At 28.7% G+C, this 20,598-nt stretch overlaps 1 protein-coding gene across 1 annotated transcript; it reads right to left on the minus strand.

Moving 5' to 3' along the window:
- Positions 1-2,075: 2,075 nt before the first annotated feature.
- LOC108486702 (protein CUP-SHAPED COTYLEDON 3) lies at positions 2,076-6,832 on the minus strand. Its single transcript, XM_017790894.2, has 3 exons — positions 6,287-6,832; positions 3,771-4,036; positions 2,076-2,753 (listed from the first exon to the last, which is right to left on the minus strand). The coding sequence occupies exons 1-3, from the start codon at positions 6,453-6,455 to the stop codon at positions 2,349-2,351; spliced, it is 840 nt and encodes a 279-aa protein (XP_017646383.1). The 5' UTR covers positions 6,456-6,832; the 3' UTR covers positions 2,076-2,348.
- Between the last annotated feature and the right edge of the window lie 13,766 nt (positions 6,833-20,598).

Genomic DNA, 20,598 nt, shown 5'->3' on the forward strand with positions numbered 1-20,598 from the left:
ATTATCCTAAGACATTATCGGTGAAAACAATAAATTGAGGGAAGTTAACTTATGTGTGGGTTGAGAATTTCGCTTGAGGACAAGCAAAGGCTTAAGTGTGGGGGTATTTGGTAGGTGCTAAAAGTAACATGTTTTAATCTCATTCTTAATGTGTTTTTGGGTGATTATTCGATGTTAACAATTAATTTTATGCTTCTAATCCTTTAAATTCATGTTTTTATAATTAGAAGAGCATTTGGGAGAAAAATGAGCAAAAACTGCAAATTGGAGCTAGGTATAGAGGCCACACAGGCTAACCCCTTCCACACGGTCATGTGAGCCACATAGGCTACCACACGATCATGTGGTAGGCCATGGTGATTTTGCGATTTTCATTGATCAATAGTCCCTGTTTAAGAGTAGATCTTGCATAATTGAGTAGAGTTGCATACAATCCTAGAAATAAAACGACATAAATCTATCAGATTAGAGTTAAATCTAATAGGGGAGTCCATAAATTGATTAATGTGATAATATGGGTTTCAATTAGAAAGAAATTTCAATTAATCAACCTAGAGTTGGTTGTTCTTACTTTCGAAAAAGATATTAGCATAATTTAGGGATTTCTACGGATCAAGATACTAAGTAAATAAATTGCATAATTTAGATTGATAGTGACAGATGAAGTTTAGGTGAATTCTTTCCTAGGTATTGTTTTGCTTCTTGGTTGTTAGTCGAATATTTTCCTGTTTTGTTCTTTGTCATGTTCGTTAGCAATTTAGTTCATTTTAGTTTTCAATCATCACTCGAATTTATCAATTAAATAATAGAAACACGATAATTACTAGTACTTTTAGTCTTCATAAAAGTGATATATTTGCTCACTGCAGCTATACTATTAATTGATAGGTGCATTGCCTTAATTAGATTTTTAGTTAGTTTCGTGGACATCAACATTGCCAAATGTATAGTGTTTTGAAAATGGAAAAATGTCAAAACAGTATCGATACCGATTATAGTATCGATAACTATCATAAAAGTATCGATATTTGTTCCTTTGGTATCGATACCTAGTTCTAAAGTTTTAAAAATTTTCAGATTGGTCCTTATTCTTGCTCGAATCTATTAAACTATGTTTGTATGTTCGATTTAATCTCTGTTTTAGTTCACAACTTCTATTATACATGTATTTAGAATAATTTGATGATTTATATTGAATTTGATGTTATAATTTGCATGTCAATATTCAGTAACTGTAGTAGCATCCTGAAACTCGAGTCCGAAGACCGGACCGGGTGAGGGGTGTTATAGTTGTGGAGAGAAAATTCTTTGAAGAAATTATTTCAAAAAATTTTTAGAGATATTTTTCAAATTTACAACTTGACTCCAGAGTTTAGAGAAATTGCAAAATTACCCACTGGTTATTTTTTTGAAAATTTTTGTGGACGTGAGCTTGAGAATAGCGAAGAAAACTACTTGGTCAAAGTGTTCATCCTAGACAATTAAAAAAGGTACAATTTTGATTAAGTGTTTATTACTTTAAATATCACAACCAAGTTTTTATTTTTGGAAAACAAAATTAAAACTTAAATTTTTCCTCAAATCTATCTTCTGCTGCATTTTTCAAACTCGATTTTCCAGCACATACATCGTAGTAGGCCTAAGTACCAAACATTCTTAATAACCATTCTTAGCCTAGAGAGGAAACATTGAGTTAAGAATGTTACAACCTTCTTTTCCTGTCTATATTGCTCAAATTACAACAACTAAAATGGCACATAGTCTCTAAGGCTGTGTGGCTCTCTCCTTTCACATTTATTGCTTTTTGGTTGAGTTGGTAATACATGCTAAATAAGTTGCTCACTCATCACTTGTTTCCTTGTCCCCAATTGGTGATTTTGTAACAAAAACTCTTGCAACTAATAAAATATTAAATGCAATGATAAAGCACTTTGTACTCTTAAAGAAAACTGTAAGTTTGAACTCTAGAAATAACATTATTGAAAAGCGTTGACATGAACCATTAAACAAATATGAAAAATATAAAATAATAATAATAAATTAAGCATTGCATAATGTGTGCTCCTTTATTACAATTTTTATTTCATTTGGAAAAGACCGGTAAAGAATAAATTATATGCTTTATATTTATAATTTATAATTTTTACAATGCAACGTTGCATACAGAAGGGAAAAAAAAAAATGAAGCCTATACTAAAAAAGTATACACACCAATCTTTTAACATCCAATGTAACATGAGCTGTATATTTCAAAGCCAAACACCACACAAACATCACAAAGAAACAAATGAGTTTTCTTCTTTTTCCTTTGTACCCTAAATTATATAAAAAGATACTATATATTATTTTCATAGGAATATTATACTATTATCAATCTCAAATCTCATGTCTTCCAAGCTGGAATCCGCCATCCCATGGCCATGAACATGATGATCTTCCAAGCTGTTTTCTTCCATGTTCATGTCCCACAAGAACTCGTAATCATCTTCGACGACTTTGGAGCTAACTTCATTATTGTTGAGGCTATTATTATTGTTGTTGTACTTTAGCTGAGAAGATTGAAGCAAGTTCAGCAAGCTTTGGCCATAGTTGTGATGCGTGGGTGTGGTGGATAAAGAGCAGCTGATTTGTTGATAGCCGCCGCAAGCCATGCTTGTTTGAGTTGAGGTCTCGTACATCATATGGGGGCTCAATGCGTTGCTGTTTTCTCCTCCTTTGCTCTTGTTAAATACTCTACATAAAACCCAGTCTTCCTGCCATATAGAAAAAAAAGTTTGAAACATTTTAAGAGAATTATCATTGATTTCTTAATTATCTATAGTGCATGTCACTATACATGATCTTTTTTTATGCAACAGTCTCAAGAACACCTGTTTATCGAATTTGATATATTCTCTATCCACTTTACTTTATTCAAGAGACTCAAAAGTTAAAAGAAAATTACTATATTAATTCCAATAAGGAGGTAGAATAAAAGCAAAATATTTGAAATATCTTACTAATTAGTGATATCTATTATTACACGTATTTCAAATTCTCATATAAAGAAGATTTAAGTTGGTAACACACGGTTATATAATATGAAAATGTGAACATGCACGCACACATATATAATTTTCAAGAAAATGAGAACAAAGTTAAATTACTATTTTTGACCTAAATTTGATAGTTTTTCTCACGGTTTAAATTTTTTTTGTTCTAAGTTAAGTTTTGAACTTGACAACTTCTGAATTTGAAAATTGTTCTCATGTTAAGACTTAAACTTTAGGGACTATCTTGGATAAAAATAATTTAAACTTTAGTATGAAAACAATTGTCAAGTTCAGAATTTAATTTGAATAAAAAATATGTTCAAGTTCCAATATAAAAAAAATTTTAAAATTGAAATTTTAAAAAAATGATTTAACTCTCTATATATATATCTAATTTTCAAGCAAATAATATTTTGGGTTGGAGATAAGCCTCAAAAATTGATCCCTCTGTTCTTCGTCGTCAATAATATAGAGTGAGTACTTGATTATGAAAACACAAGGAACAAAGTAAGTGGACAACTTGCAGATGCCCACTAGTTTTTGTTCAAGTTTCCTTGGAGAGAACACGAACACGATATTCTTATTCACATACAAATGCCGCTATTGTCAACCTCTCTTTTTCATCACTGCATTTCTCTCTCTCTCTCTCTCTCATAGTCGTTTTCGAAACAATGTCTTATAAACAGGAGTATGATGAGTATAGTTGAAAAGATGAGCAGCTAAGGAGGGGAAACTGACCTTAGGGGGCATATGTGGGGTCTCGAGCCGAAATTCATGCATGATCCAACCTGTTTTGATTCCATTGGGAGCTCGGTTCATGTAAAATACCAATGTCTTTCTCATCCCTACCACCTCTTGTGTTCTTGAGTCCATCACCATTCGATCCTTCCCCGTCGCCTTCCAGTACCCGGATGTTGTCGCTCGGTTCGTCCGGAACCCCGTCGCGTACTTTCTGTCACGGAAGCTGAAGAAATACCACTCGTTTGCGTTCAGCTTTGCCACCTCTTCATATTTCATTATATCCCATGCATATACAAAATATAAATATTTAATTTATTTCCTAGACAGTTAAGATTATATAAATATAGAGTTAGAATAGAATAAATTATCATCAACAAAGAAACAAAAATTGGGTAATTTTATTTTGCTTGCATTCAATGAACATAAATATAATCTTTTCACTTTAATTACTAAATGAGTGTTGGTAAGTCTTTGTCACCTTAAGACTTATGTCTAAGAAAGCAAAGGATTTGCCTGCCATTACATGCTAAGGGGAAAATAAAAGCAAATCTTTACAAAATTATTGTATTCAAAACTTAAAAGTGGTGTTTTGGATGTGGGGAAGAAAAACTCACCCACAGTAATTAATTAATTGCTAGGAAACAAAGGAAAATTTTGTCTTATTATACTTGGAATATCCTAGATAATCACAAACTTTCAACTAAAATAACTAATAGTTTAGTGCAATCTTTTGTATGACTTCATTAAATTTCTTAAAATAAATACAATTTTTTTAGATTTATACATAAAATATTTTCTATATTGTTCCATGTATTTTTTAAAAATCTTTTATCTTATTTTACAATCTTTGAAAGAAGCATATATTTTCACTTAACCCCCAAAAAACCACCACGCGTCAATAAAGTAATTAAGTGCTAAAAGGAATTGAAGGAGACAAAAGGGAAAACGAGTGGCTTCTGTTTAGCTCACATGTTAGCCCAAAACTACACTCAACATTTAACAATTATGTTTTATGTAACTTTCTCTACTATGGTATGAATTGTGTTTTTTTCTTACATCCAAGCAACTAAAAACTAGCTTAGATGGCATGTTTGTTAGAAAAAATTCAAATGATTGTCAATTTGAAAGGATATAAAAGCCTAAAAATCTCTCTATTGAGTCAAATAGATATGGCCACCAATTTAATCTATAAATACGTTACACTCTTAATAAAAAATTTAAGTTTAAATTTTGAATATAATATCATTAAAAGAGAAGTCACAAATTCTAAAAAAAAAATTATTAACCGAAAAGTGAAGATAAAGATACTTTAATTATACTAAAAAATACTATATATTCATAAAAATTGACACTATTTAATATAAGTGCATGAAAGGAAAAGTAACCCTTTGTTTACTTTTAGTGAATAGCCACCATGAAAACATGCAAATTTTAGGGTTTTTTTATGGCGTAGAGTTGGCAAAATTAATTTGTAGAGGATCTAGCTAGAAGATTTGATGCATTTCTAGGGGGCCGGGACTTCAATTTAGCAGACATATACATAAACTAGGCAGAATATTTTAATTATAACTTGTTCATGTAATTTTCACTTCAAAAACTAGTTGAAACTTGATCCCCCCTAAAATCAACAAATACAATTTTTTAAAACCCTATTAAAGAGAGAGAGAGAGAGAATATTTAAAAATAATGGAAACCTGAAATCACCCACTTGTAATTGGTTTTTAAGGAATATATAATTATATATATCCATGACTTTTTAGGCTATAGTTAGTTAAATGTATATATATTGAAATCAAATCACAGGGCGTAAAATCTCTTCTTTTTTTCTAGTTCTTGCAATGTGACAAAAACAAAAGCCCAAACAAATGAGAGAGAAAAACAACAAACCTTACCTACATGACTAAATTAAATATTATTGGTGGATTCACATCCAAAGAAAAATTATTAGTACTTGATTTGGAGTTATATCACTAACAAAGTTGGCAAGATAAATATACTGCATGTATATGGACTTCTATATATGCATAATATGTATGTATGTATGTATGTATGTTTGTGACAGTGTGAGTAATGTAATAAAATCCGTGTTTCGTTTCCCAATATTTCTCTCTCTCTCTCTCTCTCTCTCTCTCATTATCTCCTGTTACACGAAAACAAACGGGTTTAGTTTTGTCTGCTGTTTCAAATTAGTTCTAACGGCTAACATGGCAGATGGCCTGCGCTTTGAACCCTACAGGGAACAACTCAATAATTGTCTTTCCTTTCAGTCACAGACATGCTACAACATACTAACAACGGGAGCTAAGAGACCCTGCTCTAGTTTTGCTTCAACTTTAATTATCAACCAATGATTAATATTTTCTTTAAGTTAGCCAAAAGCTTGAATCCAGAGGAAGATATAGGATCACAGAAAACGGTGAAAGAATAAGATTCCAAAGCTAACCCCCTAAAAGGGGAAACCCTGGAAAGTAGAGATTATTGTATAAATGATATACTTAGGGGGAGAGAGATACCAGGAAGCTGCCATGGCTCACATGTATGCAAATCAATTTCCACCAACGTACCCTTCAAGACCTCCTCATTGGCAATCTTTTTGTAGAGATAATGACAGACCAATTCCTCATCACTGGGGTAAAACCTAAACCCAGGAGGCAGTGTAGCTCCAATGTCCCTCAGCCCCATTTGTATGTTGCTAACAAGGGAAAGGGTGATGGGAGAAATTAGAAAAGAGAAGTGTTTTTGTTTTTTAGAATTTTTCTTGATATATTTGGGGGGTGGGGGGTGAAAATTAGATGAGAGAATAAATTTAAGGTAGGAGATGGAATGCAAAAGAACTAAAAGAAGGCGTGGGATGATTTTCTTTGTTTTGGGACATGAAAATATTTTATGGGAGAGGAAGCTTTAAGTATTGGGTATATAAATATATAGCTATAGTTTAGGATATGACAATTTAAGTGCCTTTTCCAATTAGAATTTCTTACAATATTCTAGCATGAAAGGGGCCATGCTTGTGTAACTAGTTAGTTATAATTGGGAAGTTTCAAGAAAAACTAAAGTTACAAGAAATCTTCTTTATTCATCTGAGGTGTTTATTAGGTTATGAGGAAGCAAAATATATACAATAATATCCAAAGCATGTTTTAGAGAAACACTCCAAAATACCCCTTTTTTTTATCTATGTCATTTAATTAAATGGATATTTTGTGTAATCTAATATCCCAAGATCAGAAAAATACTCTTGGGATACTCTACATATATTTATTACAAAACCTAGAGTATATCTGAAATTCAGTGATTACTTTATATATGGAAATCTATTTACTTTTTATCATCATTTTCTTCATCATACATCATTTACTTTTGTTTTCAAGACTATTCTAGTTTTTATGGTTCATAAGTTTCATTAACCTAGCTTTTCCATTTTTATCTGTTTATATACAGGGCCATATATATATGTACACTAAGAGTGAAATTAAGAATATATATTGTAGAATCAAATTATATACAGATTTAAACAAAAATAAGTTGTTAAGCTAGATTATTAGTCCTATTTGATGCTTCAGTCCAAATAACTTTTAAAAGTAGCTGAAAATGTACGAGCTAAATCAGATTAAGTAAAAAGTTAAGCGGTTCAGTATCTAAAAACAAATATGCTTAGGGTTGCATATCTATATATATATATATATATTCCTTAATCTTCAAATATTATAAATTATGTTTGATGTTGTATATATCATAAAAATTATTTATAAGAAATAAAATTTATGTATCAGACTTTATATTTCTCTTGTAATTCACCAAAAGAAAATGTATAAGATATTATTTTCAACCATGATGCAAGGGTAATTTAACAACTTAAAAATTTAGTTGATACCAAATACGATTTTACAAATTTCTTTTAGTACATAAAAAGAACATATCGCTTAAGGAGATTTTTAAGTTCTACAAGCAAATTGAGGGTGTGACAAGTATTACATTTTTTAAATATATTTATATATTTTTTACTATACTTGCCACACTCTAAATTCGTTCATTAAGTTTACCTAGCCTTACTTAGACCCATCCTTTCTCAAATTTTGATTGATTAAAAAAATATCTTAAAAATTTGAGAGTTCAAATCTTGTCTTCCTCTCAATAACATCCCTGGTTATATATATAATTTTATTATATGCTCATATTTAAAAAAAAAAAAGTTGTAATATAATCCTGTATATATATATATATAATTGCTCAGCACATCCTGTATATATGTGTGCTATTCTTTGGTCCACTGGACACCGAATAAAAAGAAAAGGAAAAGAAAATGGGAGAATTTTTGCAGATTAATTATTGGATGGAAAGAAAACTGGTAGTTAGATAAGGCCTATATAAGTCGGACTTAAATCTCCAAATCGGTCAGATTTAATCTATAAACATATTTAGGCATGATTAATTAAAATATAGTAAGTTTTGATATATACGTGAGAATAATCATATTGAAGATATACGTGGGAATAAGAATTAATTGGTCTGGTTCGGGGGACCGTATATAATTCTGGATGAATAGAAGAAAGGGCTCACAAAACTTGATGTCCCCGACCACGTGAACCATTTGATTGGTGTAAGCAAGAACAGAGACAGCAAAGCGAAACTATTATCATTAATAAATAAATAAATAAAAAAATTATTGCTGCAATTTTGTATAATTTGAAAAAACAAAATTAATGTTTAAATTTTGATCACATCAGTCAAAAATTTTGATGGCTGCTAAAGCAAAAACCCGGTGGGCCTGATGTCTTTTTCTTTCATATGGGGTCCACTAATGATATAACTAAAAAACAAAGTGTGAATTTATCTATTACATTTTTCTAATAATATAATTATATACTATCCACAAAATTATTATTCCACAATCATTAATAGAATATTACATTTTCGTCTAGTTTAAAAACTCCACAAATTATGTAAGTTCTAAAACAAATAATAATTTTTAAAAATTAATATTTGGTACATTTGTAGTGTACTTTTTCTTTATTTCACAAGCAACTTTAAAATTTATCATATATATCTTTCTTTAAATATACATATTTTAATATTTACTATACTCTTTATAGGATATTTGTCAATCCCTAATCCTACTTTTGGAGTCTAAAACTCCAATTGATATTGTACCAAGTACTTTTCCTTTAAAATGTTTATTATTTTCTTAAGAAGTATCTATACTAGAATACTATTTTACATATACTGAGATATGATATATTGTATAAATTATGAGAGTGAGATGTACATTACATTTAAATTAAGGGTGAATATTTAGTACATTAATAATATATTTTTTTATTTTACAAATAATTTTAAAAATTGACATAGAAACTTTACTGACAATAAATTAAATAATTTATTTTAAATTAATTATGATTCATATGATATGATGATATAGTTGAGATGTATAAAAATATCAACACTAAATTCACATTTTCAAATTTATAGATAAATAGGTATGGAATAAATCAATGAAAGGTCATTATCCAATCCACTCTAAGCGAAATTTTAAAAGTAAAAACCCTACAAGCAAATTTAACATCCAATCAAAATTTTTATAATAAATTAAAATTAAAAATTAACAGCATCCTAAATCTGGTTATAGTGGTTTTATTTATTTATTTTAAATTTCATTATCAATGGATAAATTATCCATCAATAAATACTTACATATATATATATTATAAGATATACATTATATTTAAATTTTAAACTAAAATTTTTATTAAAATTTCAAACAGAATTATTCAAATTTACTAAAATATAAATGGGTACATTTGTTTATTAAAAACATTACGTAAAATAAATATGTTTGTCAGTTTGTTTGATTGATTAATTATTTTCAGATTTTGGACAAGTAATGTGAGAAAGACAAATAATAAATAGTTATAATATAAAATGTGGACAAAAGATATTTGTCACAACATGTGTCATTCGACGCTAATAATTGGGGATAGTATTTGATAGCAGATGAAGACTGCACTACCACGGGTGTCTCCAACAGGAAACATTCGTCGGATTGAAATAATGGAACTCGTTTTCATTATTTATGATGTTAATTTTAATTAATTAATGTGACTGAACACTAAGTATAATATCTACATATATATTCACATTTATAATATCAATAAAAATTATATAATAATTATTAATATAGTAAATATTTTGATATATCTTTTTCTTCAGATCTTATCTTCTGATCCTTATAAAATATATGTATTTTTTTTAATTTTGTCGAAATATAAAAAAACTATAATATGTACGTTTAAAATAATATTTATTATTATTATTTTTAAATATTTATTACTTCACAAAAGAATAAATTTTAATAATTTCATAATTGAGTTTCAATTCAATTGATAAGTATCATAAATTGATTAAATTTGTATTTTTTAGAATGTAACAAGTATAGTATAATAAAATATAAATTGAATAATTATAAGTATCAAACAATTAAAAATAAATTCAATCAAACTCTTAAATAATAAGATAAACCTGTATTAATATGTTTTTATATAATAATCATTAATGAAAAGGCGATATTGCCCTTTGTGAATTTCTAAAGGTGGGAGGGTGAGATGAAGGGTCATTTTCGCCATTAGAGGATAATTGCTGCACTCATTATGGGAAGGATGCGACAGTTTATAAAAGTGGGTTTTGGTCTGTTCGATTATTTTACGAACCAATAGTAATTTAAGGGTGTGTTTATTTTATATATTTTTCGTGTTTCTTTTTGTTGTTTCATTGAAGATGATTTTATCGATCAACAAAGAATAAGTTTTCTTTTTAAAAAATTGACTTTCCATTTTAAAAGGTGTAAATCAATTTTTAAAAGTTTTTTTAAACAACATGATTTTTAATTAAAAGTGAAATTGAATCAAGAGAAACATTATTATATGCTTAAAATATTTTGTTAGTATTTATACTTTTGATAAAATTTAAATTTTAGTTTTGTATTTAAAAGTTAAAAATAAAGGCTTTTTATTTTTATTTTTAAAAAACCTCAGTTCAACCATTAAAATTGTTAGTAGTTTTCATCAAAATTTATCAATTTGGCTTGTTGATTAAGTTGCCTTTATGTGAAGTGGCATATGATTGGCAAAAGACAAACATTTTAAATTGACAAATTTTAGCAAATACTAACAACAATAATGATTGGATTAGGATTTTTAAATCGAAAAAGTAAGAGGGTTAAAATTTTAACTTTTAAAGTAAAAGGAGTAAATATCAAAATTTGTAGAAGTACAAGGACTAACAACATATATTAACCTTATTATGTTAAAAATAAATAGTTAGAGATATGGTAACAGAGGAGAGAATATAGAATATGGAGGCGTTTAAAGAACGGTTGCCGGAGGAAGTAGTTAGAAAGATTGCAAACATCCCTCCACACACCCTAGCTGGCCTAGATAGAACCCACTAGGTATGTACGTCGAATGGGGACTTTTCTATTAATAGCACATATTAGATGATAAAAGAAAGCACGTGGAATACACGGGATACGGGGTAGAAAGTGGTTTGGAAGTATCAAGGACCATATCGTGTTCGCTTTTTCTTGTGGCTTACTTACAAGCAACAATTGCTTATTAATCTAGAACGTGTAAGAAGGGGTGTTGGCCAAAATGTGTCCTGCCCAGTTTGCCAACATGAAACAAAAGATACATTGCATGACCTTAGGGACAGTTAGGTTGCTAAAGATGTCTAGAGGTATTTTGTGCTAAAAAATAGTCAAACGCAATTCTTCTTTGATAGCCTTCCAGAGTGGATTAGGTCTAATCTAGGGAATCATGGGTGGTTACAAAGAATTGAGGTTTCATGGCCAACTCTTTTTGGTTTGCTAGCTTGACGCATATAAAAGAATAAAAATCTTTTTGTATTTCAAGGAGTATATTGGGGCTTATTAGAAACTATTAAGGTATCAGTAAGTTGGGCAAAACAATACAAAGTAACCCATAGTTGGGACCCGTCTAGTAGGAGTAATTTAGATTCTGAGCACCTCTTAGAAAGATGTTGGAATGGTAGGGTAGTTGAATGATAGCTTTTGTCGTTTAATTTAGTTAGGTTTTTTCACCAAAAAATTGATATAATTCATTAATAAAATTATTTATTGTTACAATTTTATTTTAATAAAATTTTAGTGATAAATATCAAAATTATACATGAACTTTGAAACAATTTGTAATATTATATATAAACTTTAATTTGGTGCATTTGTATATATCAAACTTTAATTTTAGTTCAATTTTCAAATTCCACTAACCCCATTATTTATGTGACATAATTTTCGTTAATTCATGTGTAAATTATTGATATGATATTTTATATGATTAAAAACAAACAAACAAATTTAAATTATTTCCACCTAGTCGAGGAAAGAATTTCCTCCAGAAAATTTGTTTTCTTTAATCTAGGTGGAAACAATATAAATTTATTTGTTTTTTAACCTAATAAAATGTCATGTTAGCAATTTTACACATGACTTGATAAAAATTGTGACACATAGATAATGGGGTTAGTGAAATGTAAAATTGAACCAAAATTAAAGTTTGATGTATATAAATGCATTAGATTAAAGTTGATATATAATATTACAAATTATATCAAAATTCATTAATAATAATTTTAAATTTATCTATTAATTTTAACATTAATAATAATTTTAAATTTTAAATAATATTATTAACATTTTCTTAAAAATATTTTATATTAATATGTTAACAACAAATACTATATAGATTATAAGTTATGAATATTTTAAATAAATAAGACAAGTGGTAAAATTTTAAAGTAAAATCTCAAACTCTACTTGTAAAGTTAAAATATACATGATTAGTATACCAAATAATTATCTATTTTAAAATTTTGCTTGACTTTATTTATTCCTTCTATCTCTAATATGCCATGGTCAATTAATTACTCCTAATTTAAATTAAGTTTTAATTATATTAAGTAATGCAGTTATTATAATATAAATTTCGACTCTCAAAGGGCAATGTTTCTATAGTATATTAATACGTTGAATTAACAAGTACAATTTATTTCATTTAAAAATAATCTTTCAAAGAAATTAAAAAATATTTTCAACAAAATCATTCAAATATAATAAAATATTAATTAAAAATTTGTTTTGGAGAAATCAACCGAAGTTGAATTTAGGAAACAAATATAAGCTAAAGCGTAAGTCAAAAAAGTGAGCAACTTTTCATAATATATCTATATATGTTTCCTGATGTTGTTTCACAGATTAATAAGTTGAATTTAAAGGGGATTTGATGTTTCTTATCTTATGATTTTTGGAAGTGTCATAGATTAGAATGCAATTGCTGCAAATATTATTTTATAGCTGTTTGGAATATATTAAAATGTATTTTTTAAATTAAGTTGAAGTTTTAGCTTTTAGTATTTTGATATTAATTTACGAAATTAAATTTATTAATTAAAATATAATATTGACATATGTTTTAATATTTATTAATAATATTTTAATTGATAATCTTAAAATTTTCATTTTATTTTATAATTTTATTTGACAACAACAACCTTTCATATTACTTGGATAATTATTTGGTGCATGTTTCAAGTTTAAGAAATTATTTTGTATATTGTTAGTGGAATTTTAGACTCCATAAATAGGATTAGGATGTTAGTAAATATTCTATAGGGATATAGTAAAATATTAAAAAACATGTGTTAATTTTTAAGACTACTTGTGAAAAAATATACTACCAGTTTACCAAATACTCACCCTTAAAGATTTTCACTATTTATATATCAAATAATTACCATATAAATGTATTTTTTAAAATATAACCATATGGAGAGAAAAACGTATATAAAATATGTTTAAGAAAAAGATAATGCAACAGTTCATAGTCATTACAAAGAAAAATAAAATAAAAATCATAATATAACAATTAGATGAAAACAAAATTATGAGAGGTAAGAGGGAAAAGTTGTGAGATACCTTGGAAAAATAAAATAAATTTAATTTGATATTAACAATTTATTTTTACTTTTCATATACATCTAAAAATGATTAACCTACATTTTATTGGGAAAATCGCGTTACATTATTTATGGAAAAGAAAGAGTGTTTAGTGTAAGGAATGTAATATTGCTGGGGCAATTTAATATCGCCACATAAAATTTTCGTATGGGTTTCAAATATTGTTTTAAGTTGGTATTCTCAATAGTGTCAAGATTTCAAAATATAAAGGGTAATTTCAACATCATCTACTATTTAAGTAATTTCTTTTTGAACATTAATCTCATTAAAACTCTTATGTGTATTGTTATGTGAACCCTTACGAGAGCTATTATGCGAACTCTTATGGTAATTGTATTGCAAACCCCTTAATAAATCATAGTCAATCTCTTATGAATATTGTGCGAACCCTTACATAAACATGTATACATGCAAACTCTGTCATAAATTGATAGGCGATCTGTAGCCAACATGCGAACATTTATGCGAACCCTCATTTATGAGATTTAGTATGCAAACCCTCATGAAATTTAGTCTGTGATTTAATGTGCGAATCCTATATGAATTAGTATGCGAACCTTATGTGAACTATTATGCGAATCCTATATGAACTATTATGCAAACCTATGTGATTCAATATGCGAACCCTCATGTGTTCAGCATGTGAACATTGTATGCAACCCTATATACAAACCCTTATAAGCTTTAGTATGCAATCCCTTAGTAAATATTGTGCCAACCTTGTGTACGAACCTTTATGTGAATCCTCATGAGTTTAGTATGTGAACCCTATATGCGAACCTGTAATGAATATGTTAGCGAACTAACATGTTAACAACCTAATGTTAATATATCAATACTAGTTTTTAGTTTGCATGATGAAATTTGTATATGTGTAATTGATATGAATGAATGCATGTCCAGTGGATGATAGTATGAATTAATTATTGTGCTTAACAAAGAATAGCATGGATTGTTGATAAATATCATGATATGCTTAGTTTATGTGCATAATTACATGAAATTGGGTATGGAGGGACGGAGGACATTCGTACGAAAAAAGTGGCAATTTAAGTCCATACTGAAAGTCAGTACTGCACAAAGTAGACGGCAATGTCAACGAAATCGAGTAAACCGGGATGATAGTTTAAAATGAAATCAAAACCAGACAACCAGGATGGTAAGTTATTGCAGTAAAAGTCGTCATCACAAATGACAAGCGAATGACTATCATCACCGGGAAATCCAGGATGGTCAATCATTGATATGTGTTTTGGAGTGTCGAGCGATGCTCGAGGGTGGATAGGATGGGTGGGTGGGAACTTAAAATTAAAAAAAATTGCATTGCATCATGAACATAACTTGTACATGCATTGATTTACTAAATGTTCCTTGCATTATGCTTAATATGCTATGATGCTATAAATTGAATGCTTTACTATTTGAACAATTAAATATCATGGTTTAAAAATTAGACTCATATCGGGCTGTCATAAGCTTACTCCCCTTTCTTTACCTCTCAAGTAATGCAGAAAACTAGGACTCAGAATGGCATTGGAGGGACATCGTACTAGCATCTCATTTTTTTTATTTAAAAGTTCCCATTAAAGCTTTCCTTAGTCGTTTTATTAGTTTACTTGTTGGGTTGTAAATTATTAATTATTTATTGCTTTTATAATTATGGTTTGAGATTATTTAGCTTTTTTTAACTTTTAAGCATGATACTTAGTTAATACTATGATAATTGCATGCTCATTGGTTTAGAAAACTACCATTTTTAATAATGTTTTCCGCTGCTTTGCAAAATACTTAAAAGTTTTGATGAGGCTTTTTAAACCTGAACCGTTTTTCCCAAAATTTCACTTTAATAATATTGAAATTGAATTACTAAGTAAAGCCGAGAAGATTAATGAATGTTTTTCTTAAAAAAAAAGAGAGCAATTTTCATACAATTCAGCTCAAGCAAAAGAAAGGCTTTATTGGATCACTTCAATGATCATTGTAACGCTTTTAACTTAGCCGAAACTCCTAGGCCAAGTCGGGGGTGTTACACATACCCCATGTGACGCATAGACTAAATATGTTTTGTCAATATAATTATTTTTAAAAAGAAATAAAAAATGTAAATTTAATGTCAACATAAAAAATGGATAATATGAACCCCGTGTGTTGGCCAGATTGCCAGGGTGTTCATCGCCCTAGGTGTGGCTTGGGTTCGAGTCGCGCTAATAGCATTGTTGTTAGGGCTTTACCCTCTTGTAATTCACCAAAAAATTGATAATACATATTAGTAATATATAAAAGTTTGGAAATATTATATTAAACTGACTCTAGTAAATAGAAATATCAATTGTTAAAATTTATCGAAAAAATTGAATTTGAAATATCATATTAAAATTATTATATTAAATAGATGCATCAATAATTTATTATAAAATTTTGTACTAACAAAAAAATAATTTATGAAAGAAAATTATAATTAATAGTGACAAAAGAATTTTATTATAAAAAACAATAAAATGAAATTAATTTAAAAAGAGTATTATAAATTTAATATATATATATATATAATAATTAAGTTATTTATAAAATAAATTATCTAATATAATTTTAAAAAGGTAAGAAGTAAAAGAGTAATTTATCTAAAGTGAAAATCATATATAAATCATATATATATATATATATGATTTATTTTTATTTTTAAATTAATAAAATTGAGGATGGACACATGTAGATATTTTCATAATTGTATTTATCTTTTGACGAAGAAATTGTTGGACTAATTATAAAGTGCCACGTGTCAAGTCAAAGTTATTGTGGATTAAGTCGAAATTACCATAGATGAAAATCATGACATCATATATTATGTCATAATTATTTTTCTATCATTAATTTAAATTATTTAAGAGAGAAAAAATAAAAAAATAATATTATCACTAAATAAAGTAAAATATTTAAGTGATAATATCAAATGATTATTTTATCTCTAAATAATTAAATTAATAAGAGATAAATAATAAATAAAAAAATTTAAATTCTTGTAGAATACTCAAATGAATAAGTTAAATTCTACAGAAACTCTTTTCTATTCAAATGATTGACACTATAAAAACGAGGTCACCTCTAAGCCATTTTACACATTCACAAATTCAAAAAATGCAAAAGCTCTCTACAGAAATCTCTAAAAATATTGAAGAATTTGAAGAACTTTCAAAAATACATCATACCAGTTTTGAAGAAATAGTTGTCTTCAGATCTAATTCAACCACAGATATGTGGTCAAAAGCAATTTGTAGAGAAAGTTGTCTTTCGATCCGATTGAATCGGAAAAAAAGAGACGAAACTTTTTTCCAATATCATGTCTTGAAGATCCTTAAAGCAGACATCATTGATTCAAGATCAAGTTACGATAGTCACTGAATCTAAATCAAATCAAATTCTCAAGCAATCATCTTACCTTCAAAATCAAGTCTCAATGACCCTTGAAGAAAATCACATCCTTCCAAGATTAAATCTTAATTGAAACCGGTAGAAAATATTATCTCCATAAAATAGAATTTATTCTAAGAAAATAATATTTCACTAATTTATGGCAAAATAACAATATATGAAACTTATGTGTTAATAGCTCTACCAGTGCCATCTATTTATAGAGAGAAGTAGAAGAATCTTGGTTGAATAAGTTTAACACAAAAAATATTTATTTAATAGAAAAACACTTTCCTAGTCTAACTAGAAAAGGGAGTAGTACACCCTAGATAGAAACACTAGGATTGTCGCCCCTCACAAGTAAAATGAGGGGAATTGAGCCTTTCATCATATATTGAGTCCAATTATATGTGGTTCTTCAACTTTTGACCCAATACTTTATAATTTAATCCAATAAAATTTTTTATTCCCTAAATAAATTTAATTTAATTAACTAAATTAAATTTCTTAATTAAATAATTTTCTCAACCTAATTCTAATTGCGTTGAAGTCATAACGATTTTATCGTAAAAGGATCTACGAGGAAATATATTTAATTTTCATATTAAATGGATTCATAATGACTAATTAATTTAATTCCATTTTCGAACTTTAATTATTTAATTATACTTAATTACATAATAATTTGAAAACATTACATTAATTTTCAAGTCATTTCTATACTCAATGAGAAAACGTGTTCATTTGTGAATGCCTACTTCTCTAACTTCATCATTTATGTTCATTTGATTCTACATACAATTCATTTTTGGTTTCAGTGAGATTGTAACACCCTATACCCGACCCAATCGCAGGGTCCGAGTACCAAATGTAACAATTAAACCATATTACTTAACAACATTTCTAACTTGATTTATCGACAAACTTAAACAATGCCAGATTTAATCCATATATACTTTATAACTTTATTCTAATATCTTAGATATCATCATGTTCCAAAATTTAAACTTCAAATAAGCTTTTTATTATACAAGTACTAAGGTTGTTACAATCTTTTTGCCTTATTGAGCATGTATATATATTTACATTGACTTGGAACTTAAAATTTCAATAAAATTATACCTATTCGAACCTCGAGGTGTAGGCTCTAACGGTGTCCTTCTGTATGCATGATACAATTATAACGCCATTCATGTGAACTTGGCGGTGTCTAGCTTGGTCCCTCCACACAGTCCTCGAGTTTTTCTTTGATCCTGTATTCAAGGTAAAACACTCATAAGTTTGAATAAACTTAGTGAGAATCTATACAACAATGTTCGTAAGTGACTTTTGAAGTCTTGGGTAATAAAGAACTAATGCACATAATTAAAACTCCTCGAGTATCATAGGAGATTCCACAATCTTTGGCCGTATGTTCTTCTTGAATGAATCATTGGCGAACATATCGGGGTCGATTTGGATGTAATCATACTCTTTCTGACACCCCTTTTAAAACTTGAATTTGTCTAACTTTATCTCAGACTTTTATTCCACCTTGCTGGTTGGCTCATCAATAGATAACCACACAATGAGATATATAGATTGTTGACTACCTTTGGCGGACTTGTAGGTATTTTTCCACAATGACAGATTCTTTCCTCGATCCCTTCATTCCACATCGAAATTAGTATCAACTCACTGTATTTTCCCAACATTTACTTAGCTTGTGCATATACCCTTCTAGAGGAAACCTAGTTATTTACATCCTTGTATGTGGCATTTGCATATAAGATTTGGCAGGTAGTTTAAACACCACTCTTTTCTTGCGGCATTGCACTTGTAAGATAGTCCCACTAGACTTTCTCTCTTCAAGATAGTCTGAATGGATTTCCCATCAACAAATAACCTTAGTAGATTATCCCCTTATTAAATCATATAGGTCAAACTTCCCATTTATAAGATAGTACTTAGTGGATTCCCTAACTCTAGATTGTCCTGATGGACACCTCTTCATTCCTTAGTCTCTAGCAGACTTTACAGAACAGATAGTCCTTGGCAAACATTCCACATAAGATAGTCTTAGTGAATAGTCCTTAGTGAACTTCCCTATGTTTTTTTTTGGAAATATCTTTGCCAAGAAACACTTACAAATAAAGTCTAAAAAACCATCTCACCTTCTCATAACCAATACTGGCTTATTCGTCACTTCTGGTGGACTTTTAATAATGAATACCTATTTGAAAGACATTATGAAGGAAAACCCCTTATTCCTGTATGTCCACGTATAATACAATTCTACAAACTTGCCAGCACTCCTATATGCGGCATAACTATTACGACAGATTATTCGTCACATGTGTGGTATAATGGCTTCCACTTATATGCCCTGATAGCTTCTCTGTTTATTATCCTGGTGAACTTCTTTTTGCCATGAGGACAATCTTATCCTCCATAGGATATTGCCATGGCTAACCATGGACTTTCAACTCTAAAAGCCAGGAAACCATTTTCATGGTGTCGCTCCATAAAGCCAGTGGATAATGTCCATGATGCCATTTCGTAGAGCTAGTAGACTATTTTCTAGCCAAGCCTCCTCAATCCCCTTTTAATCATTCCATTCCTCTATTACACCAATTTCTTATCTTTAACTAACCCACTAAACAATTCCCTCCGTACTCCACATTTTAAAAACATACATTTTATGCACAACATCCACATAACAATTCATCGACATACAATTCTATCATGCCATTCAAAAAACATGTTTGTAAACATTAATGTATTTACACAGTCTTATGCATGCAAACTTTCCCAGTCAACCACAATCACATGCAACCAAAGAACTCAAACTGAACTCAGGATATAACACATAATAAGTACAACAATAAGAATAACACCCAAATAGTGGAGTATAAAAACTCACTTACTGCCCTTCCTTTTTACCAGCTTAGCTTTTATAAATACCAGAGTCTCCTACATCCTGGTTAGCTAAGCATGATAATAAAATATACTAGTCAAATCGAAGGCATTTATACTTTAAAATCCAGAATCCAGAAATTTGTAGAAGCCTTTCAAATTTTATAAAAACCCTCAAGTTTTCTTTTTTCTCAATCCACAAGCACAAAAATATTAAGAAGCTTACCAGTTCATCAGATTCTCATCTTTTCAGACTTAATCCTCATATTCATTGCTCCATGTAGAGCTTTCCTCAACTTTATATTCTTCAGAGAAATTAAAGAAAATGATGCAAAAGAGAATAAAATGAGACAGAATTAGAGAAAGTTCACCAAGAAATAACATATCTCAGTTATATATATAATGTAATATCCTGATTTTGGGCCTAGTCGGAATAGTGGTTTCGTGACCACAAAATCTGAGATATAAATAATTATTTTATGATTATTTTAAGGT

This window comes from Gossypium arboreum, chromosome 7 (genome assembly GCF_025698485.1).
Source record: "Gossypium arboreum isolate Shixiya-1 chromosome 7, ASM2569848v2, whole genome shotgun sequence".
Lineage (NCBI taxonomy): Eukaryota > Viridiplantae > Streptophyta > Magnoliopsida > Malvales > Malvaceae > Gossypium > Gossypium arboreum.